Source organism: Carassius carassius, chromosome 32, assembly GCF_963082965.1.
Source record: "Carassius carassius chromosome 32, fCarCar2.1, whole genome shotgun sequence".
Lineage (NCBI taxonomy): Eukaryota > Metazoa > Chordata > Actinopteri > Cypriniformes > Cyprinidae > Carassius > Carassius carassius.
Window position 1 is genome coordinate 3,754,885 of NC_081786.1, and position 25,006 is coordinate 3,779,890.

At 35.9% G+C, this 25,006-nt stretch overlaps 2 protein-coding genes across 3 annotated transcripts; one reads left to right on the forward strand and one right to left on the reverse strand.

The window, feature by feature from the left end:
• Window positions 1-5,924: 5,924 nt before the first annotated feature.
• tex36 (testis expressed 36) lies at window positions 5,925-7,952 on the reverse strand. The gene is made up of 4 exons (XM_059520982.1): window positions 7,787-7,952; window positions 7,515-7,655; window positions 6,602-6,682; window positions 5,925-6,519 (listed from the first exon to the last, which is right to left on the reverse strand). Exons 1-4 carry the CDS (start codon window positions 7,838-7,840, stop codon window positions 6,196-6,198), a joined length of 600 nt encoding a protein of 199 aa, XP_059376965.1. The 5' UTR covers window positions 7,841-7,952; the 3' UTR covers window positions 5,925-6,195.
• Window positions 7,953-8,569: 617 nt separating this feature from the next.
• edrf1 (erythroid differentiation regulatory factor 1) lies at window positions 8,570-22,742 on the forward strand. Of its 2 annotated transcripts, none has more exons than XM_059519909.1 (25): window positions 8,570-9,019; window positions 9,357-9,559; window positions 12,841-12,907; window positions 13,534-13,659; window positions 13,894-14,018; window positions 14,102-14,252; window positions 14,338-14,430; window positions 14,558-14,679; window positions 15,211-15,322; window positions 15,412-15,559; window positions 15,652-15,763; window positions 15,853-15,964; window positions 16,049-16,309; window positions 16,516-16,587; window positions 17,481-17,628; window positions 17,723-17,914; window positions 18,398-18,598; window positions 18,785-19,006; window positions 19,088-19,329; window positions 19,700-19,858; window positions 19,941-20,090; window positions 20,177-20,330; window positions 20,420-20,535; window positions 21,549-21,727; window positions 21,896-22,742. In XM_059519909.1, exons 1-25 carry the CDS (start codon window positions 8,921-8,923, stop codon window positions 22,056-22,058), a joined length of 3,729 nt encoding a protein of 1,242 aa, XP_059375892.1. In that variant the 5' UTR covers window positions 8,570-8,920; the 3' UTR covers window positions 22,059-22,742. The 2 variants fall into 2 exon arrangements, with proteins under 2 accessions (XP_059375892.1, XP_059375893.1); XM_059519910.1 differs by having other exon boundaries at window positions 8,571-9,019; window positions 19,103-19,329.
• Window positions 22,743-25,006: the final 2,264 nt, after the last annotated feature.

The following is a 25,006-nucleotide window of genomic DNA, read 5'->3' on the forward strand; positions in this document are numbered from 1 at the left end:
TCTCTGTTTTCCTTTTCTTTTTTCTCTATCTTTTTGAAAGAGGCGGGGCTTTGGGTTGAGCTGGCCAATAGCGGCGCGGTTAGCGCGGGGTCACGCCCACATCGAGTGCGTTTGCACTGGTCAGATTGACCACAGCAAGCCTGCGGAACACTAGCATTAATTATTTTCGCAGAGTAGTGGAAATTCTCTCATACTTGACCCCTGGTGTTGATTTTTGTTACTTTTAAGAGAGCTCCTTTTTAAAACGCATTGTTTGTCTTCCTTTATGTCAAACTTGGTTTGTGTGAAATTTATGTGAAATTTAATTTGAATAATTAGGTTAGGCATTTACTATAAATGAATTACAAAGTATGAAATAGCCTAATATGTGAAACTAGATGAGAATATTAATGTATATATTTCAGTCTGAGATTATTTTGAATTTGAATTTAATTTAAAAAATTCTGCTCACATCTGAGAGAAAAGAGCTGATTAGTGACCTAGAAATAGTACTGAATCTGAAATATTTCTGCATTTTGTGTTTCCTCTTTAAAAATGAAAATATTCATCATTCATAATTGACAGTGGCAACAGTGAGAGGTATGTCAGTGCTTTTCTTCACATCATTCAGTTGGAGGTAGATTAATATAAAAAAAAATCGAAGTAGTTTATTGTCAATTCGGGTCAGACCATCACAGATCTTTACAAGACAGCCACATTGACATCAGGTTGATTAGCCAATAAATACAAACACTTTCACTAATTAACAGTAAATATTGACAATAAATCATATAGATGTGTGTGGTTAAGCAGATACTGTAGTGCAGATGGAGATAATGTAATTCCAAAATATGTAAAGATATGCCAAAAAATGCAGCATAAAAAGAACAATATAAAATACAGTGATATTGAATACAAATATGCAAGCAACGCTGGATAATAAAATGTGCATGTGTTATTGATGCACATGTTTTATCCACAGAATTTCTCTCTTCTCTATAAGACATTGTCTTTTTTGGCTCAACTGCAAATGCACTTCATATACCCCGGTTTCACAGACAAGGCTTAAGCTAGTCCCACGTTTAAGCTGTCTGCAGCTGAAAATATCTTGCTCTGACATATCTTAAAATATGTCAGTGTCATTGTTCTGTGTCAAGATGCACACCTTTAATGTTTTCTTCTAAGGCACTGTGGTAAAAGTTGCTTAAATATCTTAATTTAACTAAGGCCTAGTCCTGGCTTAAGCTAAGCCCCGTTTGTGAAACTGGGCAATAAGTTTGAAATAAACATATTTTTTGTAGGACACACACACACAAACACATATTCATCCTCACAAATCCCTCACATCTTCTCTTCTCTCTCTTTCTCCCCTTATACAGCGCCGTGAAAAGGTTTTTGCCCCTTCCTGTTTTTTTATTTTTTTGCATATTTGTCACACTTAAAAGATTCAGATCATCAAACTAATTGTAATATTACATAAATGTAATGCAAGTAAATACAAAATGCAGTTTTTAAATTATGATTTCATTTATTAAGGGGAAAAAAACTGTCCAAACTACCTGGCGTTATGTGAAAAATTAATTGCCCCCTCTTGTTAAATCATGAAAGAAATGTGATTAAAAACATTATTTTATATAATTTCACTAGCCACACCCAGGTCTGATTACCGCCAGACCTGTTGGATCAAGAAATCACTTAAATAGAACCTGTCTGACAAAGTGAATGCTTGAGATGCTTAAAGAGCAACACATCATGCAGTGATCTAAAGAAATGAAAGTACAGATGAGAAACAAAATAGTTGACATGTATCAGTCTGAAAAAAGGATTATAAAGCCATTTCCTCAGGCTTTGGGACTCCAGCAAACCACGGTCAGAGCCATTATCCACAAATGGAGAAAACTTGGAACAGTGTTGAACTTTTCCAGGAGTGGCCGGGCTACCAAAATTACTCCAAGAGCACAATGACGACTCATCCAGGAGGTCTTAAAAGAACCTAGAACAACATCTAAAGACCTGCAGGCATCACTTGCCTCAATTATGATCAGTGTTCATGATTCAACAATAAGACATATTCTGTGCAAAAATGGCATCCATGGGAGAGTTCCAATGCAAAATTCACTGCTGACAAAAAAGAATACAAAGGCTTGTCTCACATTTGGCAAAAAATATGTTGATTATCCCTAAGACTTTAGAGCAAAAATTCTGTGGACTTATGAGACAAAAGTTGAACTTTTTGGAAGGTGTGTGCCCCGTTACATCTGGCGTAAAACCAACACGCACTTCATAAAAAGAACATCATACCAACAGTCAAACATGGTGGTGGAAATGCGATGGTCTGGGGCTGCTATACAGCTTCAGGACTTGGACGACTTTCCATAATTGATGGAATCATGAACTCTGCACTCTATCAGGAAATCCTGAAGGAGAATGTCCGGCCGTCAGTGTGTTGAGCAGGACGATGATCCCAAACACACCAGCAAGTCCACCTCTGAATGGCTCAAGAAAAACAAAATGAAGGTGAAAAAGGACCCCTTTAAATTATTCGTGATAGTTCCAATCTAAATAAAAATGATTCCCGAACCTTCTCAAAGGTTACAATCTAAACATCTGATTCGCCATATGCGCTCAGAAGTTTCTATCTAAATCAATGATTGTACCGATGTGAATAATGATACAAGAAGCCACTCCGAGGTATCTAAATGATTAGCATTTAAATGAATCTGAATCATGAACTCGCTTTGAAGTTCTGATCTTCCGAGCATGTATATCTCAAATCTTCTTCAATTCTTGCTTTTTTTTCCTTAAACAGTATAAAACACCAAAGCATTGAGGCAGTACAGTTATAAAAAAACAAAACAAAGAAAGAAGAAATGACAGAAAAGTACACATACAAATCCCTTAATAAAATTAATCATTTAATTATCGTAAAAGTTTAGTGTTTTTTGGCATATTGTACCACTTGTATAACCACAGTTTTACAACAAATACCAATTAATGTAGCAAAACCATGGTTAATTCATGGGTGTGAAACTATAAGATTATTATAATATATATTTTAGAGACTCCTAATGACAAGTTGGGAGCAGTGTGTAAAGTGAAACAAGATAACCCAGGAGATTTAGAATGACCCAGGATTCAAATTTTCAAGTGTAAAAAGCCCTAAAAATAATGTTTTCAAATGTACTCAAAGAAAGTTCTGGCAAGGTTCTCTCAAATTTATGAACAAACATACTTTCATTAATGTAATAGATTATCTGGTCTTTACTAATGTTCTGATATTAGTAAACATGGCTTATATACAACATTCATGGAATGTATTATTTCTGGAACATTTTAGTGGGACGTTCCTCTAAATGTTACTGTTGGTTTCAAATCATTTAGAGAATATTCAAAAGTAAACATAATGCATGGAAAATTATGAAATGGAATGTTCCAATTTTGAATGTCGAACCTATTTTGTTAGCTAGGTTCCCATTAAAACATTCAAAGTTTGCTTCATTTTATTTTTATTGGCTTAACTCAGTGTTTTCATTTTAAAAGAACATGCTTCAACTGAGTAGCTTGATCAAATAGTTGTAAAATGAAGCACTTGAGTGAACCGGTGCAGCACTGAATACTGACATCTGACACCAAACACTGAGTTTTCTGTGCTGTAACATCCACTCAGACTGATATACGCCTGTACGGATGTGAGCAATCTTAAACAATGACATATTCTAATGCAGCAGCTCTCTCAAACTCATTTGAATGAATATTTAATCGCAATGAAGGTTTATTCTGCTGTGTGCCGGGTCTCCTGCAGCCATTTCTCAAGGTTAGACAGAGTTATCACCGGGCCAAGCTGAAAAACAAGAATGTGCAGCTGAGAGGCAACAGTGAGCAATAACTCACAATAACAGCGTCAAGGAAAAGATGCTGTTGACGAGGAGAAAACATAACCGAATTATGCTCTATGAATTATAATCAAAGAAAGGGTTTAGACAGCAGATCTCATGCGTTTCAAAACATAACTGCAGACAGATTTCTGCATTACAAAGAAACATGTGTTTACACTTGTCTGGAAAAAAAGCTAATTAGAGTGTTAAGATGCACTAATTATTTCATCAGCAGAGAACGTTATGGGTTAAATTATTTGTCTTGACCTCTCGTGTAAAACATGCCAGACTGTTTCATTAATTCATTATCTGGCAGTATTAATTATAACAAGGCCAGTGAAATGAAGTGATGGAATGCCCTTAAGTTAAGGCTCTTAATTCAGAAATGATTTATGATGATTAATCTACTCTATTAACACATAATGCATTCTAATGTTTTATAATGTACCTTGACATCTGACTATCCTTTCATAATAGAAACCAGAACAGGTTTGGTTAAATGGAACTGTAACAATCTATTGAAAACTTTCCTGTTTTGAAAGAAAATGCACTTAGTTTATTTTTAACACAACTCAAATGCTTGTTGGTGCACCGGAGCCCTTTAAAGTGCTGCACAATAAAAGATGAATCTCAATGAGATGCAGTTCTTTGATCTCAACCGGGTTATTCTGCATTCAGCAAATCCATCAGCTTGTGTCCAGCTATTTATTTTTCACTATATTATCTTTCAACAGTGGGAATTGCAATTAGCTGTCAGCACATAGACAAATAACATTAAGATCAAAGTTTAGCATTTGAAAAAACAAAGACTCAGCACCAGCACCAGCACAAGAGTAAGTCAGACAATATTAAGAGAACAGACAATGTTAAGAGAATTCTCTGTGCCATCACCATGGCAACATGCTTATCTTTCATGAATAGGTTATGAAAGAAATGCAATGTGCAAAACTTCATTACCATCAAAGAAATAAATACTTAATTACTGGATGTCATGTTCTTGGATTACATTTCAAAATGTGGGCTTAACAAAGACAGCGATTCCTCCCAGTATCTCTCCATGGGTTCCTGCTATCTGGACGTGTGGCTAAAGGAAATCTGAAGAGCACAGAGGATTCTCCTCGCTGCGCTTTTCCAGGTGTGCACAGACTGCGATACAGCTGTCGTTTCAAATGCAACACCTGCTAGAATAAGATGGCAATCTCCCGCTCTCTCTTTGAAGCTGAGATAACTTAACGCCGTTCACTGTTTAATCTCTTTCAAAGACAGGATTCTGAGCTTAAGCCCGAGTTTTTTACCCTTACATCCACACAAATCCCCATTTCTCACTGTGAACCACATCAGGTGAGTAAAATGCCACATTAAATGGCAATTTAATTTTGTGATTCTCGCTGGTTCTCACTATTCTCACTGATACAACATTATATATTTTTTATTTTTTCACCTTCATTTTAAAGTTTTAGTAGTGTTATTATGTACTTGTGTCATTTTTATTATTTAAAAAACAATATTGTTTTTTTAATACATTTTTAATTATTGGTTTAATTCAGGTATTTTAGTATCTCAAGTTCAACAAAGCAAAAATGAGGATTTTTGTGCCTATAGCAAAAAAAAAAAAAAAAAAGTTTAAGTAATAGTAGTATTACTCTAGTAATAGTAACATAATATTTATTATATTTTTTTTTTATAATTACTAACACAAGAATAATATAATATATTATATTATATATTATAATATATATATTTAATATAATTTATTTTTATAATTACTAAAACAAGAATAATATATATATATATATATATATATATATATATATATATATATATATATATATATATATATATATATATATATATATATATATGCAAACTCTTATGTTAATTATTAAAATAAGTGAAATATTATGCTGTTATACCAAAAATTCCAAATATGAAAAAAAGGCAATATGTCAGTAAGATAACACCATTTCTCATCAAATTATTGTCACAGTTATTTATTTCTGAGATAAGTTTGTTCTAATACATATATAGGCTGACAAAGTTGATAAATACAAGAAATACAATAAGCTTTAATAAATCATTCTTTCACATACAACTGAGCTGAAACTGTTTATTTTTTTCTTATTATACAGTATATCACATTCAACACTGATGCTCTTTACATAGTGAAACAGATTTCAGAATTTGTGACCCTGCAAAGCTATAGTAGTGGTCATGCCAGTTGACCAGCATAGACAGACAAAAGGACACTGACCTCTGCCGGTTAAAGCAGAGAATGACACTAGAGGTTCATGCTTGTGTCACAAACAGTAACTGAAGTCTGATCATCTCTGATTGTGTTATTTTAAGGGGTTAATGAGAGGTTGGTGACTGCTAGTACACTTAGTGGAGTGTTCTGGTTAGAGTCATTCCTCCCAAACCACATGAAACACTCCCCGGCCTGAGCCGTAGCGTTCATTTGAGACCTCGCTGAGTGATCTCTGGGGAAGCGTCTTCTGAGTGTGTCTTCTCTGCCCTTGGTTTCCTGTTTAGGCAGGAAGTCGGTTCGATAAGCTAAGTGGTCCCACTGTGCTGTGCTATCCGGACTCAAGGCTTCATCATAATGGCACAGGTAGAAATGAGAGTTATGCTGGCGACGCTCATCAAAACATTTCTTACGGCCAAAACCCTGAACACATACACAGGGAAATGTTTATAAAGATTTAAGATATGATAAATAGAATCACTGTTTATCATAATTATGAGCTCACCTGATCATACACGTCAACAGAGTGCTGCAGTGCTGTGCGGTTATCATGTGCTGACAGTGGATATTCTCTGCCCATTGTTTTCTGCCACAGAAAGCATCAACATGAGAATCTTTCTTCATACAAGGATGAATCAGCATGATTACAGTTAAAAAATAATTTCCTCCAGAAATTTGCTATCTGTGACCAGTGCTCGATGAAATTCTTTTTCGTAGTCAATTTAATTGTAGTCCATCACTGAATAAAAATTACATGACGAAAACTGTAGTTAGTGATTAAATCAGTTACATTACTCATTCTAGGTAATATAATCTGACTTTTTGATTACTCATATTAAATTACATGATAGTTTTCCAAACTGGGGTTTGTGAATACAGGGGTTAATAAATTATTGTTATTATAATCTTTTTAATGAAATCTTAAAAAATTTATATTTTAAATATATACATCATTGTAAAATATTTTAACATAATAATAATTAAATATTTAATAAGATTTTAAATATCATAATTTTTTAAATGTAAAATAATTATTAGTAATTATATCAATAAAAATGGATATGTATTATTTGTTTATGCCATGTGGTCGAAAAACAAGGGAAAAAAGTTTTATTATTAAGAATTTTATTATTATTATTATGAATTTACTGCCATGACATAATCATGCAATAAATAAAAAAGTAACTGTAGTCTGATTGAGTATTTTAAAATAATTGAAAATAATTTTAATAACCAAACATTTAATCTAATATTAAATTTGTTAATATTTCTTTTTTTTTCTTTTTTTTGGATTATGTAATCCAGATTATATAATCAGTTACTATCTAACACTGGTTGTAATTTGCTGTATTTTGTAGTAAAATCTGAATATGAAATACCTATCAAAATATCACTTTATTTTAATAGCAATAGCTAACCTTTTCAGGATTGATGAATATTTTGGGATATCTCTCCTCTTCTTGTGTCAGGGCTTGAGGAACTCCATGTGCCAGCATTGAACCTGTGCTCGTGCCCAGATCACGTGTTTGTTCAGTGTGTGACACACCAGTGGGAATAAACTGGAAAAGACGAGCAGGCACAATGATGAATGAATAAATCAATTAGAGAAAGAAAGAAAGAAAGAACTAGGCGAGAGCAGTGTAAAATTCAGCCTAAAGTTGAAGACTAGTTGAAGAAGTGGTTATCTTACCCAGTTTCCACTCTTGTTCTTCTTATTAAAGTATCTCTTGCCTCCATTACTCATTGTCACTGCATAAATTTAAACACAACACATAACTAAGTTTACTACTAACTAAAGCAGGTGAACTCAGGTGAACGAGAGCAAACTGTGATTCTGTAACCATGGCAACAGAACGCATACGATATTCATAAACAACCGAGCACAGAAAACAAACATACAACCACAATAATAATAAAAAACACAATCACAATAAATATATGCATTTTTGACACGCAATACCTGTATGTAGATACACTGTAGTTTAAAATAATATTACACTATGATAAGAAACGTTTATAATAATATATACAATTGTGTATTATTTATTTATATGTATAGTAGCCTAATAACTATAAACTAGCGTTTATATAACGTTATAGTAAATCTATTATGTATATATAGTAATATAATACTTTAATCACATTCAATATATAAAATGCCATTATTATAATAATCTAAAATATAACGTAAAATAACATTTAAATACAATCTAACGTAATTATTTTAGTTTAAAATACCGTTAATACGTTTTAACGGGTATATTATTTATATAACTGCGATATGTAAAAAACTAATATATACAAATAAACCGATATTTATGAGTATTTAGTACATTATATAACCTATATATCCTAAATATATAACAAATTTATATTGATGTGTTTTTAAAATTATATGTAGTATTTTAGTCAAAGACACTTTTAACGCATTTCTACATATTTCCACTCCTTTCTAGAACGTCCTTTCGCTGACGTCACGTGTACATCCGGGTGAGAGCTACAGTAAGTTTGGAACGCTCACAGTCACAGTGAGAAGCTGCCAGGTGATAGACACAGGATTTCCTCAGTTGACAGCTTTTATTTAGTCGCCTGAGAGTTATCGATTAATCTGACAGATTTCTGCAAGTCACTCGCATATCGACATTTAAAATAAAACTGTGAGAAATGTAATGAAAAAAGCAACATGGTCTGCTGTGTGATCCAGTAACGTTAGTTAGTTTGGCAGATTTATGATCAGTTACAGCGTATGAGTGAAAGAAACAGCGACTGTATGTTTTAAACGTTACCTTCGTGTAATTCGTCGTTTTGTGGAGGTTATGGATGGATGAGTGAGGTGAATATGAGCTCTCAGGATAAGAACACAGACTTGGATACCAGACATGAGGAGGATCAGAGCAGCCCTGCATCTGAAGACAACAAACAGGTCTGATAGTTTGTGTCCTGAGCCCTGTAACACTATAATGTGACACTATTAGAGACTGTGATGCTCTTATCTTACATTTATGCATTTAGCAGACGCTTTTATCCAAAGCGACTTACAGTGCATTCAGGCTTTTACATTTTTTACCTAACAAGTGGGAATCGAACCCACAACCTTTTTCCCTGCTAACGCAATGCTCTACCACTGAGCCACAGGAATGTGCACTAATTATGCATTTATGTTGCTTTGCATTTCTGGAAATGTGGATGGATGTCATCAGGTTCAAAGATGTTCAGTCCTATTGAGATGAATGTTGTATGTATGTTATACATGGTTTTAGATTATTTGTCTGGGTAACAATGAAGTGAAGAGTCGTGCGGTAGTGAAGTACTCGGCCGCTCCGCCGTCCTCATCCTATGCATTACTACAGGAGAAGACCGACCTCAAGCTGCCCCCAGCAAACTGGCTGCGGGAAAATACTCAGCTGGGCACCGCAGGGACCACCATACTCGGATCCAGCAGGAAGAGCAAACCCTTCTCCAGGTATCACTATTATTTTAGATATATATTTGTGTATTTGGCCGATGCTTTTATCTTAAGTGACTTGTGTTCCATTTCCGTTGCATTCCCTGGAAATCAAACCCATGATCTTGACATTGCGAGTAGGGATGCTCATATTGACCGTTTAACCGTTAACCGAAAGTAAAAATTTTGACCGATTAATACTATCAGTTAAACGGTTTAAAACGTTTTTTTTAAGGTTCTTTTTTTTTTTAGTTTGCTGCATGGTTTAAAAATAAAATAGCCTACTATATAGCTTATATTTATTAACTCACGGAGCGCATCGGCACGCGCAACCACACAAGTGACACATGCCTGCAGAATTTTTTTTTCCGAGCAAGGGAAGCAAAATGAAGCGAGCGAAAAGAAGCACTGTGTGGGATCATTTTAACAGAAAGGGCGACGAAGTTACCTGTAAATTATGCGGCGCCGTATTAAAATACAGCAGTAGCACAAGTACGATGCAGTACCATTTACGAAGCAAACACCCACAAGCTTCGAGTGATGAAGGGCAACAAACTTTGCCCTCCATGTTTTCAGGGAGAAGATGCGATGCACGGCGATCTGAGGAGATAACGCAGAGAATCTGTTCAATGGTAGTAAAAGACACTTTGCCCATAAGTGTCGTCTGTGGTGAAGGTTTTCAAGAGCTACTGGGCTATATTGAGCCCAATTACGAAATCCCATCAAGATGCACTATTACCCGTAGAATTGAGGCCCGTTTTGAGGAGCGAAAAAAATCGCTTAAATCACAACTCGAAAGCACAAAGTTTGTGGCCCTCACGACTGACTGCTGGACGGCACTCACAACGGAGAGCTATATAACAATAACGTGCCACTACATCGACGAGGACTGGCAAGTTAATACAGCTGTCCTTCTAACACAGAGTATGCCAAGCAGACACACAGCTGAGAACCTCGCAGCTAAACTAATTGATGCAGTGGAGACATGGGGACTTGATGGGAAAGTGTCTGCATGTGTTCATGACAATGCACGCAACATCGTGGCTGCAAACTCTCCAGAACGGGTGAACTGGGACTCGGTTCCCTGTTTTGCTCATACATTACAGCTCGCTGTAAATGATGGATTTAATGTGTTCGTGCATCGGGTCATCGTTGCAGCTGGGCGCTTGGTTAGGCATTTTAACCACAGCACTCCTGCATCCAAGGCACTGGAATATAAACAATCACAAATGAAACTTCCGAAACACCAGCTCATTCAGTCTTGTAAAACAAGATGGAACTCGGTGTGTGACATGTTCGGAAGACTTCTCGAACAAAGGTGGTCTGTTACAGCTGTTCTATCTGACCGAACAGTTACAAGGCTGCAAGATGCCAGAACCCTGGAGATACGAGACGAACACTGGTAAATAATGGAGGAGATTGCGCCCGTGTTGGAAACTTTAAATGTGCAACCACCATAATGTCATCAGAAAAGAACGTTTCAATTTCCAACATTTACCCCATCACCTTTAGCCTGCTGAATACACACCTGATTAGAGCCGAGGATGACGGCCACAGAGTGACGGAGTTCAAGGCAAAGGTTCGGCAGTCCTTAAGTGGCCGCATGGAGGTAGTTATTATTATTATTATTTATTATTTTCGTTGTTTTGCATTAAAAAGGAGGTTATATGTTCGTCACAGGTTGACAAGGATGACCTGGTGGCCAAACCTGCGCTGATTGCCTCTGTCCTGGACCCACGCCATAAACATCTCCCTTTTTTTGCACAAACAGAGAAAGAAGCCGCGAAAGCAAAACTTATTGAAATGTGTGCTGCTTTGGAAATGGCCAATGCGGAAGGAGATGAGAAAGCGGTGTCTGCTACACAAGCTGGAGATGAAGACCGCAGCAAAAGCAACGCCATGATGATGCTCCTGGGAGGTGACTACAGCACCCCTCGTCAAGCCACTGATTATCCAGAAGCAGAGGTTGACATCTACATGAGAGACGATCCTCCTTCTCTTGATATTAATCCTCTTGACTGGTGGAAAGCAAATGAAAGGCGCTTCCCGAAGCTGGCCACTCTAGCGAGACGTTACCTGTGTATTCCCGGTACATCTGTCCCATCAGAGAGGGTGTTTTCTGCCACGGGTCTAACTGTCAACAGGCTGCGCTCCAGACTGACCCCACATCACGTTGATATGTTGCTTTTTTTAAATAAAAATTAGACAAGGTGTTGAGGTAGGGCTGCTATTTTAATTTAATGAAAAATCTTAGTCTAACGAAAAAAATTGCCGGTTTTTGAAAGTTTCGTTCAAACGGATTCAGTGTTTTCTTTTTGTCATCTTAATTTGTTAATCATTTAAGTTTAAAAATATGTTTAGTGTAGGCCTATTTTGTTTTTTATTTGTATTATTTCATTCTATTTTTCTCTCACTGTCAGAAATGCTGCAGGTGTGTGGAAATTTAAACTGAATCCAGGTTCTGTTGTTGATCTGTTCTGTATGCTGCTGTTTGCACTTTGCACGTTAAAATAAACCCTTTGATAAAAAAAAAAATGTTTGTATTTTTTTAAAGGGTAACAGATACGCGTCAATTTTATTTGTATTTAATGCCAATTCAATATTATAATCTTATCAGTTAACGGTTAATAATCGATTAACTAGCGGCGGTTGTCGGTCGGGAAAATTAATCGAAATGAGCATCCCTAAAATCCTCATGCTCTGCTGTTTGATCTGCAGGAAAGCTTGTGTTACATTTAATGTGAGCTTTTCTGTATTACATTTCAAATGTATTCCATGTTACATTACATTTAAAGGGATAGTTCACCCAAAAATGAAAACAATGTCATTAATTACTTACCTTCATGTCCTTCCAAACCTGTAAGACCTCTGTTCATCTTCGGAACACAAATTAAGATATTTTTGAATAAATCCGAGAGCTTTCTGACCTTCTATAGACAGCAGTGCAACTGACACGCTCAAGGCCCAGAAAGGTAGTGAGGATATCTTTAAAATTGTCTTTGTGAATAAAAAATATTCTTGTAGCTTCATAAATGTAAGGTTGAAACACTGATGTCACATGGAGTATTTTAACGATGTCCTTACTATCTTTCTGGGCCTCGAATGTGTCAGTTGTGTTGCTGTCTATGCAGGGTCAGAAAACTCTCAGATTTAATCAAAAATATCTTAATATGTGTTCTTTGGAACAACATCAGGGTGAGTAATTAATTACAGAATTACAATTTTCGGTTGAACAGTCCCTAAATGTGTATATTTAGATGGCAGTGAAGCTGATCTTTTTTTCTTTTTGTTAATTGCAGTTTTGGGATGGCGTACGACTTCCTTGACTGTATAGGTGATGATGTTGATGTTGTGTCTGATTCAGAGGTGAGTCTCTAGCATTCAGAATACAAAGTCTTCTTTATATGACACAATAAATGATTAAATTAAAATGACTTTCTTGAATATTTGATTCTGATTGGTTGATCACAGCGCTCCGCTGTCATATGTTTGTATAATGATATAAGAGAATATAACTAAACATTATGCAAGGTAAACGTTTTTTTTTTTTTTTTGTGAAATAATTAATGCTTTTATACAGCAAGGATGTATTCATTGTTCAAAAGTGACAGTAAAGACATGAATAAAGTTACATTTGTATTTATCAAAGAATCCCAAAAATGTTATCAGTTTTCACTAAAATATGAAGCAGAATCGTTTTCAACATTGATAATAATAAGAGATGTCTCTTGAGCAGCAAAGCAGATTTAAATGATTTCTGAAGGATCATGTGACACTGAAGACTGGAGTAATGATGCTGAAAATTCAGCTTTGATCACAGCAATAAATTACATTTTAAATTATATTTAAGTAGAAAACATATATTAAGTTGCAATAATATTTTACAATATTATTTTTCTTACTGTTTCTTTGATCAAATAAATGCAGCCTTGTTTTTAAGTTTTTACATTTTGAATGGTTTATTTATGACTTTTTTTTCTTGATCTAAACAGAATATCAAGAAGTTGTTGAAGATCCCCTACAGTAAGTCTCATGTCAGTATGGCTGTTCACAGAGTGGGCGGCACGCTACTGCTAGATGAACTGGACATTCAGGAGCTATTCATGAGGTCATCACAGGTAACAGGAAATAGTCACTTATTCTCTTAGCTGTATAGTATTTGGTCATGGAGCCTATAAAAGCATCTCCATTTAACCTTCTAATGTCTATTCCTCAAGCCTGGAATCAAAATACTGAATTACATAGCAGGAAACATTTATTTATGCTGTTCAAATGATGTAGGATTTATTTTATGTGTGAAGGGAGTGTTTATGCCATCATAAGATTAGCCTAATATTCGAAATGCCCTGTAGACTGGTGACTGGACATGGCTGAAGGAGTTTTACCAGCGTCTGATCGACCAAAAGTGGCAAAGAAAGAAGAAAAGTAAAGAGCACTGGAATGAGAAGGCCATCCTCTCGAAGTTTCTCTATTACAGGTAAGAACTGACTTTACATGATTGCCATCTCATGACAGCACTGATTTCATCACTTCCATTCACAATACTCTCCTGTGTTTCAGTATTAACAGTGATGGGACTGCAGTGCCTGTACCGTCAGATACAGAGCAGGTGGCAGAAGAGGGATGTGGGACGGCGGCTGAAGGACTGTCTTGGCCTGCCACCTACAACAGTTCCACCACTGAATCTGACGAGTCTGCGATACCCAAGCAGGTGCGCTCAGCTTTTCCTCTGCTTCTCATTTCTCATGTGCTCTCAGGGAATCTGAGGCTGAATCAGCCTGTTCACTGTCTTTCAGGAGCAGGTGGACACATACACATTAGGTCACGTGTCTTCGGTTTCCAAAGAGCAAAATCTGCCCACATTGTTCAATGAAGGAGAAAATAGTCAGGTAATAAACATTTCTTTAACATTCTGTAACTTCCAAAGTCATATCTTGACCTGCACCTGAACATTTTGCCTTTACAACATTTAAAAAATATTTTTATGTTAGTTTTCTCTATCTCTTACGGTCTCAGGGTTTGAGGAATGACTTTGTCCGGAATATTCTATGGACGTTTGAGGACATCCACATGCTTGTGGGATCAAATATGCCCATATTTGGAGGTGGCCGATACCCAGCAGTCAGTCTACGACTCAGGTTAGAGATCTACATTTAATTAATTAATCAATTTTGTGTTGTTTCATATATTTTAGGATATATTTATCTGCTTTTGAATTTTTCTAAATTTATTACATTTGAAGGCTAAACTCTATCAAAAGTTTGGGGTCAGTAAGATTTAAAAAAGTAATATTTTATTCAACAAGAGTGCCTTAAATTTATATTTAATATTTATATTATATTATAATATAATATTTAGCTTTATATTCATCAAAGAATGCACAAAATATTAAGAAGTACAACTGTTTTTCAACCTTGATTATAGTTTATTGAGCATCAATTGAGGTTTGTCATCACAGGAATAAATTAAATTTTAAAGTATATTACAACAGAAAAAGGTTATTTTTAATAGTAGCAAATTGATGTTTTTACGTCAATTCATTTTTTATTAAATAGATGCAGACTTGTTGAGCATAGGAAACCACTTGCAGAAATATTTTTTTGTACTCATACATCTTTTATTTAAGCATTTTATATATTTATTTTAAATACTTCACTTTGTCTAAACAGGGACAACAACAAACCGATCAACGTTCTCACAGGAATTGATTACTGGCTAGATAATTTGATGTGTAACGTACCAGAGTTGGTCATGTGCTTTCACGTCAATGGCATTGTGCAGGTAAGATGATTTGGTGATTATTAAATAGCTTTGCACATATTGATGTACAACAATATTCAATTTCCTAACAACTCTTATTTCATTTACAGAAATATGAAATGATAAAGACAGAGGACATCCCGAATTTGGAGAACTCTACGTTCTCGACGCGGGTTGTCAAAGACATTGCACAGAATATCCTATCATTCCTGAAATCCAACTGTACCAAAGAAGGACACACGTACTGGCTCTTCAAAGGTGGGCGGCTGATGTTCTTAAGTTTGCTTTCTAACTTCTTCAGCTAAAGTGACTTCTTTAATCACCAAAGGCTTTCTGTTTTGTCCATTCAGCTAGTGGAAGTGACATCGTGAAGCTGTATGACCTCACTACTCTGTGTGAAGAAGCGGCAGAGGAGAAATGCCAAAATCCCTTTACACTTCCTGTAGCGGTGCTTCTCTACAAGTATGATTTACATTCATAACTACCATTCTGTTCCATAAGTTTCATCAGTAAGCATCAGAGACAAATCTATTTGATGTTTTGCATGACAGAGTGGCTAGCAACATGATGCTAAAGAAGAGCCACAACAGGAAGAACTATGGGACCATCAGAACTCTGTTGCTCAACTGTATTAAACTGCTGGATGAGGAGCGGCATCCACAGGTATGAAGCTTCATTACATTACATTATATTAATTTCTTGAGCTGATGCATGATATTGACAGTTTTCTTCTGTTTGCTGGTGTAGATCATCGCTTCGGCTCACTACACACTGGCAGAACTGTTTCAGCTGGATGATGTGAGTGAGGACGAGGGGAACGGGGAGTCACTGAGGGGTGGGGGATCTGAAGACAGCTACAGTGATGAGGAGGAGGAGGAAGAGGAAGATGAGAGCTGCTCCTACAGCACCTCCTTTGAGCCGCAGGATGACTCCAAAGCTGTGGCCATCATCAAGTCTGTCGGGGAGCTGTCGGTTCCAGAGAAATACAAGAGCACACATCAGATCAGAGTAGGAGATCAGTCTGAAGACTGGTTTCATTTTTGTTTGTACACTGAAATGATTGAATATAAGCTATTTGATGTATAGTTGAAGATAAAATGGTCTATTTAGATATTTGTAAATGTACTCTTTTCCACCTTGCATGATTTTGCATAATGATTTTGCATCATGTTACCAATGTATCATGTTACTATTAGCATTATGTTGCCTTCCAGCCCAACGGTGCATTTCCTGTGTCACAAGACAAGGAGGTGAAGTGCCGACTGGTTCTCAGCTACATTCTAAAGGTAAGAGAATTAGATTAATATTTATTTTCATATTTTTGTTCATTTGCATGCATTTTCTTAGTTCTCTGGACTTCATCCATCCATTCATCTTATACATCAATTGATTTTTCTGTCCATCCATTTGTCCATCGATTATTCATCCATCCATCCATCCATTGTTCTATCTTATCCATCCATCCATCCATCCATCTATCATCCATCTGTCCATCCATCCATCTGTTCATCATTCTGTCTTATCCATCTATCCATAATCTTCCATCCATCCATCTGCCATTCTATCTTGTCCATCCTGTCCATCCATTTATCTTGTCCCATCTCTCTGTCCTGTCTCTCCGTCCTTCCATCCATCCATTCATCTGTCCATCCATCCTTCTCGTCCGTCTGTCCGTCCATCCATCCATCTTGTCCATCCATCTATCCATCTTGTTTGTCCAAATATCCATCCATCTTGTCCGTCCATCCATGCATCTCTCCATCCGTCCATCCATCTTGTCTGTCCATCCATCCATCCATCCATCTTGTCTGTCCATCCATCCATCCATCTTGTCCATTGATCCATCAGTACATCTGTCGATACATCCATCCATCTAGTCAGTCCATCCATCCGTCCGTCCCTCTGTCCATCCATCATTCCATCTTGTCCGTCCGTCCATCCCTCTGTCGATCCATCCATCTTGTCCGTCCATCCGTCAGTCTGTCTGTCTGTCCGTCCATCTTGTCCGTCCATCCCTCCGTCTGTCCATCCATCCATCTTTCTGACCCTCCGTCCGTCCGTCCCCATCCATCCATCTTGTCTGTACGTCTATCCATCCATCCATCTTGTCTGTCCATCCGTCCATCAATCCATCAATCCAAAAAAAATTGCCAATGCCAAACCTCCTCTGTGTGTTTAGGGTTTAAAAGCTGTGGACAGCAGCATAAAGAAAGAGAGTGACCTTCCTGCGGCCGACCCCAGCACACCTATCCCTCTAAAATATGAGGAGAGGAGTCAGAATGGAGCTAGAGACGTGGAGAAAGAGATTGCTCTGCTTCTGGACAGAGGTCAGTCAACCTCATCCATTCACTTCCTCAGAAACTGTTTCTTCTTTCACTATTTGATTACGTACAATGCTCATCTTCATCTTGGGTCACACAGTCGGGCCGTGTAATGAGGAGCTGAAGGTGCCAACCCGTTCTGGGATGTTACCGGGCACATGGCAGCACCGCATGAAACTGCAGCTGTTCCTGAAAGCGTCGAAAGCGTACTATGTTCTGTCAGAGGCTGCAACAAACCTGCTGAAGTACGGACGGGCCCTGCGCTATATCAAACTGGCTCTGCAGTGCCATGGTAAGAACAAGCAGCTCTCAGTGTTGTCAAAAAAACTTCAGGACATACATTGTCGTTCAAAAGTTTGGGGTCAGTAAGATTTTTATTTTTAAAGAAATTTATGCTTAAATTAATTCATGTTTCTTGAGCCCAAATTATTAGAATGATCATGTGACACTGAAGATTGGTGTAATGATGCTGAAAATTCAGCTTTGCATCACAGGAATAAATTACATTTTCAAATATATAAAAAAAATACAGGAAACAATTATTTGAAATTGTAATGTTCTAAATTTTTATAATAAAGTCTTGTTTCAGGAACATTAAAAATATCTTACTGACCTCAGACATATGAATATTGAATGTGAATATTTTACACTTGTGCATGATGTTCTTATTAAAACAGGAAGTTAAAAATAAATAAATAAAGACTGTTATTTAAGCAGCTTCTTTAGAGCTTATCTGTTCAAACTTGATCGAGATGTGCTTTATCTGTCCCTGTAGATGGCTATTGCTCCATCGGTGGTGGTCTCCACCCGCAGGTGCTTCTATTCCACTGCCAGTGTCTGTCTCTGTGTGGAGATGTTCAGCTCATGTTGGCCCAGAATACCTCAAACAGAGCTGCCTATCTGGAGGAATGCAACTATCAGACTAAAGACGACCAGGAGATCCTCCACTGCCTACACCGTGAGAGCTCCTGCCAAGGTCTGTACACTACATCACATGCTCTTTTTGCTGAAGAAATTATAATATAATGTTCGTTTTGGTAGCAGCTACTGTAATTACTGCAACACCGATGTGGAATGGGATTTTGGACCAGTGATGTGGATTGGATATTAAAACTCTTGGAAGAGACAGTGTCTTATAACATTTGTTTTTTTGCTCTCTCAGCCTTTAGCATGGCCACTGATCTGGCCTCAGACCCAGAGTACCAGCTGATCGTCAGCTGCAAGTGTTACGAGGCTGCCCATGACCTTTTGACCTCAGGAGTTCTGAAGAACCTGGGACAGGAGCAGCTGGGTCAGGTTCTGAAACGGCTTGGTAATATCCGTAACGAGATGGGGGTATTTTATATGAACCAGGCCGCGGCCATGCAGGCGGAGAAACAAGGAGGTAAGGGGTTCTTAAGTTTTTTATTAGACTTCAACAACAAACATTAGGGGTGGTTTATCGAAAGTTGTTTGTGAAGTATAGCTTTTTCTTTTTCAGCGCGCAGGAGCGTGTGTGTGGCCGAGCAGGAGCTGTGGAAAAAGAGTTTCTCATGTTTTGAGAAGGGCATGCAGGATTTCAATGCGATTTCAGACTCTGTGAACACAGCCCTGCTGCTGTGTAACATCGGTCGACTCATGCGTATCTGTGCTCAGGCTCACTGCGTGATGACATCAGAGCACAACCGCGGCGAGTTCTCACCAGAAGAAGCCCTCTACTACAACAAGGTTTATTATCACAAATACAGTCTTGAACTGTACTTGAACATTTAAGATGTTAAAAATTTTATTATTTTTAGTTTTTCTATTTTACAAATTGTATTAATTTCTCTTGTACATCATCATCATTTGTATATCCCTTGGATAGAAGTGTCTTATATCAAGATAGTTATATGAAAATACAACAACAACAATAATATTAATAAACAAAAATTATAATATTTAATAGTAGTAATACATTTCTGATTTGTAAGTCCCATTAGATAAATTAATTCATGTAAATGTAATACTTCATCCAAAATAAGCCTAGAAAGAGGGTCCTTGTTGCTGTAGCAGCATGACAGTAGCCGTCTCTCTCTCTCTCTCTCTCCATCAATAGGCGATAGATTACTATCAGCGTGCGCTGAAGTCTCTGGGCTGCAGGGAGAGTCACTCAGCCGTCTGGGACTCTGTAAACTGGGAACTCTCTACAACATATTTCACATTAGCCACACTCCTCCAGGACTATGCACCGCTGTCCCGTAAAGCACAGGAGCAGGTACACACACACACACTTCATTCTGTCTGTACAGACTGCTGAAATGATGAACTCCACTTGACATGAGCGGACTGTGTTTCAGATCGAGAGGGAAGTCACCGAGACCATGATGAAGTCGCTGAGGTACTGCGACCTGCAGACGGAGTCCGCTCGCCAGCCGCTCTACCAGTACAGAGCAGCCACTATCCACCACAGACTGGCTTCAATGTACCACAGCTGCTACCGCAACCAGGTACAGCATCAGACACCTGCAGAGGAAGAGGCTACACCTTTATCTTCAACATGCAGTGAGACTTAACATTGTTTGTTCTCTCTCAGGTTGGAGACGAGTGTCTCCGTAAGCAGCACAGAGCTCTGGCAGAGCAGCATTACAGTAAGGCTGTGCGGCTCTTCATTGGTCTGAGTGACGCCCCGTGCGAGCTGCTCCGCGCGCTTCTGGAGAGAGTAGCCTTCGCTGAGTTCACCTTGGCAGGTGAGAAACACACTGCAGGGAATATCAGCTGGGAGAGGCTGAAGGAACACGAGGAAACCTCTTATTGGATGTTTTATTGTGTTTTCCAGGTCAGAACAGTAGTGCTGTGAAACTGAAAACCCTGACAGGTGCTCTAGAGATCATGTGTGAAACACAGCATGCTTTCAAACTCATCCATAAAGAGCTGCTGGAGCAACAGGAGAAGGTATATACACAGACATATAATAATCATAATAATATAATATAGTATCTCATTAATATGTCCCTTAGGTTAGTGTCTTATACAAACATTGTTTTATTAAGAATGTTAATTTGCATTATGATCATAAATAATAATAATGCTTTCTCATTTGTTAGTCCTTTGTACATTGTACAAGTACATTGTATTAAGGTTGTTAAATTAAGATGTTAATATTTATTATATAAGATATAATAATTAGATTATAATATTATTTTTATGATTATTATTATATATAACTTTCTCATTTATAAGTCCCTTGAATAAATTAGTATTAAGGTTGTTATATTTATATAATATATAATATTTTTAATCATTACTATTGTTATTTATTAGTAATAATTTCTAATTTGTTAATCCCTAGCACAATAAAGCCTATAAAAGGTTATTATATTAGTTTTATTTTATAAATCATCATCATCATCATCATTATATCTCCCTTGGACAAAAATGTCTTCTATTTTTGTTTAAAATTTGGTTTGTTATTATTCATGTTTTTATTATAAACAATAATTATTTCTCATTGCAAAAGTCTATTTTTATTATCAATTGAATTAATATTAATAATAAATAACTATTTCTCATTTGTAACTCTCTTGGATAAAAGTGTATTATATTAAGGTTAATATTTATCATCATTACTATTATTAGTAATATTAATATTTATAACTTCTCATTTGTTAGTCCCTTGCACGAATGTGTCTGTAAAGACAATAAAGATAATAATAATAATAATGATGATAATCATGATCATCCTCACCATGGACAAAAGTGTCTTCTATATTTCATTATTTTTGTTTAATATTTTGTTTATTATTATTATTATGAACAATAATGATTTCTCATTTTTAAGCCCCTTGGAAAAAGAGTCTTAGATTTAATATTATTATAGAATTATTATTATTATTATTTATAATAACAACAATTGTTCTCTGTGTTGAATGGTCAGTTTTACACTGTTATGTGCTGTATGTTGACAGATGCTGACGCCAGCAGACTCGGACAGACCTGAAGAACTCCATGAGGCGTCAGATAGTTCTTCCTCTTCTGAGCTCAACACTGACGAGGTTGTGAAGTTAACTGGCGTCTTTGAGCCTAGTTTCTCCTTCCTGCTGCTGCAGCTGATTAAACTCAGCCCTGCAAGCAAACGCAAACTTAGGTGAGAGATACAAAATATACACACTTTATACACAATATACTTCAGTACCATATTCCATATAAATTCAACAGATTTAGTATCATTACTAAAAAAGGCATTATAGTGTTTTGAGATGTGGCGCTTAATGTATATGTGGTGTTTTTTTTATTTTTATTTTTTTATATGCAGTGGTAAAGAAGAGGAGCAGGTGAAGATCTACAAGAGCGTATATTCTCGCCTCCTGCGGGCCGAAAAGTCCGTCCCGCTCATTCAGCGGGTTTCCCTTTTCATGGAGCTGCTGGATCAGCTGAAACCATCGACAGGAAGAGATGAAGCAAGATCATCATCTTGAGAATCAAATCCAAAGGACTCTTTGGCTTCCTGACATTATTAATGCCAGTTTAGAGTTGAAAACAATCTTAATTTTACAAAACCAACCATAGCTGATATGTTAATAAGTTTTGGCAAGTGACTTGGAAAGAAAATGTGAACTACATCGCTCACCAGCAGTGCCTTTCTTCTGCTCACATTGTGCTGGACTTCCTATAAGAGCTCACAGACTCGAACTACATGAAACAGTATGATAATAAACCCAAACTGTACAGTTGTTTGTAGAGCAGATATTTATCGTTAATGAGAAAATATGTACAAAATGCGAACGTGGGTTTGTTTGACTTTTTATTTGGAAGCACACTTGCAGGCTATTCTTTTTCTGCTGTATAAATAAGCTCATGAACTGTGAAAAAAGATTTTCAATAAAAATGTGCAATAATTTAGTAAAGGTCAATGCAACAGCGGTGATTATCTAGTTAAGGGGTTGTAAAAATTTGTGATGGCTTGGCTTTTAAATCTTTTAACAAAATTCAAAGCTGCTCAAAGTCATTGTCATGTTTTTGTTTTTCAGAACTGAAAGACTTCTAGATTTGTCATATATACATGTAAGAACTTAGATATATATTGTACAACTTTTATAATTTTTTAACCACGAAAGTCCAGTGTATTCCCCAAATTCATTCCAAAACTGTGCTTGAAAGAATTCTTTTATTATCGCTGGCTTCGTAAATACACTTTCAAGAAAAAAATAAATTAAGTAAGTGATTATCAAGGCTTGAGTCTCATAAAATAATAATAGTAACACCTGTTACTCTAAAAAAAACTTGGTTTAAGCATTTTAATAACATTAATATTCATTAAATATAATTGAGACTAATGGTGATTAGAAAAACTTAAACACATTTTTCTAATCTTATATGTGTACCTCACTGGCATATGATATGTGGCTTTTTAATAAACATTTTACTGAGAAAAAAAGAAGGGTAAAGTCCTCATCAAGATGGCTACTCGATATGGACATTATTACGACACGAAGAGAATCATGGGAGCTTCCTGACGTGAACTACACTAGCCAATCAGCCACACCATCTACACATTTTTTTTTTGTTTTGGTTTGTTTACATATGTAAATGTCAGTGTCTGTGTGTATATATGTGCTGCCAAATGATTAATCGCATCCAAAATAAAAGTTTGTTTATATATGTATATGTATAATTAAACACAACACACATACAGCACATATTTAAAAAAATATACTTACATGTATTTAAATGTATATATTTATATAATTTATATCATATAAATATATTAATATATAAACGTAATTTTTTTCTTAAATATATGTGTATTTATATATACATAATAAATATAAACAATAAACATATATTATGTAAACAAAAACTTATATTTTGGATGCATTCTGTGATTCAGTATAATTATGCATCCATCCATACATAATTTATAATGTACGTATAAAATATGTTTGTATAGGTTTGCAAGTACATGTTAGTTATAAATGGAGTGATTGCATGGAGTCATCCTCACATGGAGATTCTCTCTCAGCACCAGAGGCTTCATCTGAATCTGGCTCGATCTGTCCATGATGCAGCAGAGGAGCAGAGGGCTCTGGCCACTATTGGACAAACATACCTCTTCCTCTTTGATTCGGATAATTCACTGGACAGCTTGAAGCATGCAGAAGATGCATTCAAGAAGATTTTGGCCATTGTAGATGAGCGCCTGGAAGGTTAAAGAATGAATTTATGCATATAAAATGACATGGTTAACCTGGTCAAAATACTACTACTAGTACTGTACGTAGTATATATACTATGATGATATACTATGTTTGCTAAAAAAGGAGACTTTGTATACTGTATCTCTGTTTTTGTAGGTACCGTATCATCACAAGATCTGAGTGAGATGAAAGCCCGTCTGCTGCTGAATCTGGGCTGTGTATGATGGGATGAAGAAATGATTTCATACAGTGATTTCATACAGCAAAGCATCTACATCGCAGAGTAAGACACTTTGTTTTTGCTGATAAACAAGTGAAAAATTCCAGTAGTCAAAAGTTTCAAATAATGAATGCTCACCAAGGTTGCACTTATTTGATAAAACATATAGTAAAAACATTGATTTTGTTCAGTTTTACTATTTGAAATAACTGTTTTCTATTTGAATATATTTCAAAATGTAGTTCATTCCTGTGTTAAACTTAATTTTCAGCATCATTGCTCCAGTCTTCAGTGTCACTTGATCCTTTAGAAATCATTCTAATATGCTGATTTTACACTTAAGAAATGTTTAGTTTTATTATGTTGAAAACAGTTGTGCTGCTTAATATTTTTGTGGAAATCATGATACGCTATAGTTCAAAATTTCAGGGTAAGATAAAAAAATAATAATCAATACTTTTATTCAGGAAGGATGGATTAAATTGATCATAAGTGACAGTAAAGACATTTGTAATGTTATGAAAGGTTACAAAATGTTACAAAATTAATTAATAAAAAAAAAAGAAACAAGAAACAATAGAAAAAAATTACATACATGCATGTGTGTGTATTTATATATACACAATAATTATACACAGTACACACATATTATGTAAACAAAAACGTTTATTTTGGATATGATTAATCGTTTGACAGCACTAATATTTTTTGTAATTATTCATATTTTGTATTTGTTTTTGCTTTTATGTTTTTAGTTTTAATTTTAATTGAAGTTTTAATCATTTTGGTAGGTGCTTTTATTAATATTTAAGTTTAATTCAATTAACTTTATTAAAATTTTAGTCAATTTATTATTTTAATTTATTTTTATTTCAGTGAGTTGCCAAGGCAGTCTTTCTAACTTTCTCTTTAGTATAAGTGTTTCATCAAATATTTTTATTTTATTTTAGCTCCATTTGAATGAATAATAATAAAAAAAATTTTTTATAAGTTAAATGTTTAATTAAGA

What these genes read in the sequence shown, in the direction of transcription:
- edrf1 (XM_059519909.1), top strand. Translation starts at nt 8,921, where the DNA reads ATGAGTGAGGTGAATATGAGCTCTCAGGATAAGAACACAGACTTGGAT. An exon ending in TGCTCTGCTTCTGGACAGAG is followed by an intron (nt 17,629 to 17,722) that starts GTCAGTCAACCT and finishes TGGGTCACACAG; the next exon opens with TCGGGCCGTGTAATGAGGAG. An exon ending in AAGCCCTCTACTACAACAAG is followed by an intron (nt 19,330 to 19,699) that starts GTTTATTATCAC and finishes CTCCATCAATAG; the next exon opens with GCGATAGATTACTATCAGCG.
- tex36 (XM_059520982.1), bottom strand. Translation starts at nt 7,840, where the DNA reads ATGAGTAATGGAGGCAAGAGATACTTTAATAAGAAGAACAAGAGTGGA. An exon ending in TATTCATCAATCCTGAAAAG is followed by an intron (nt 6,683 to 7,514) that starts GTTAGCTATTGC and finishes TTTCTGTGGCAG; the next exon opens with AAAACAATGGGCAGAGAATA. An exon ending in CTGTTGACGTGTATGATCAG is followed by an intron (nt 6,520 to 6,601) that starts GTGAGCTCATAA and finishes GTATGTGTTCAG; the next exon opens with GGTTTTGGCCGTAAGAAATG.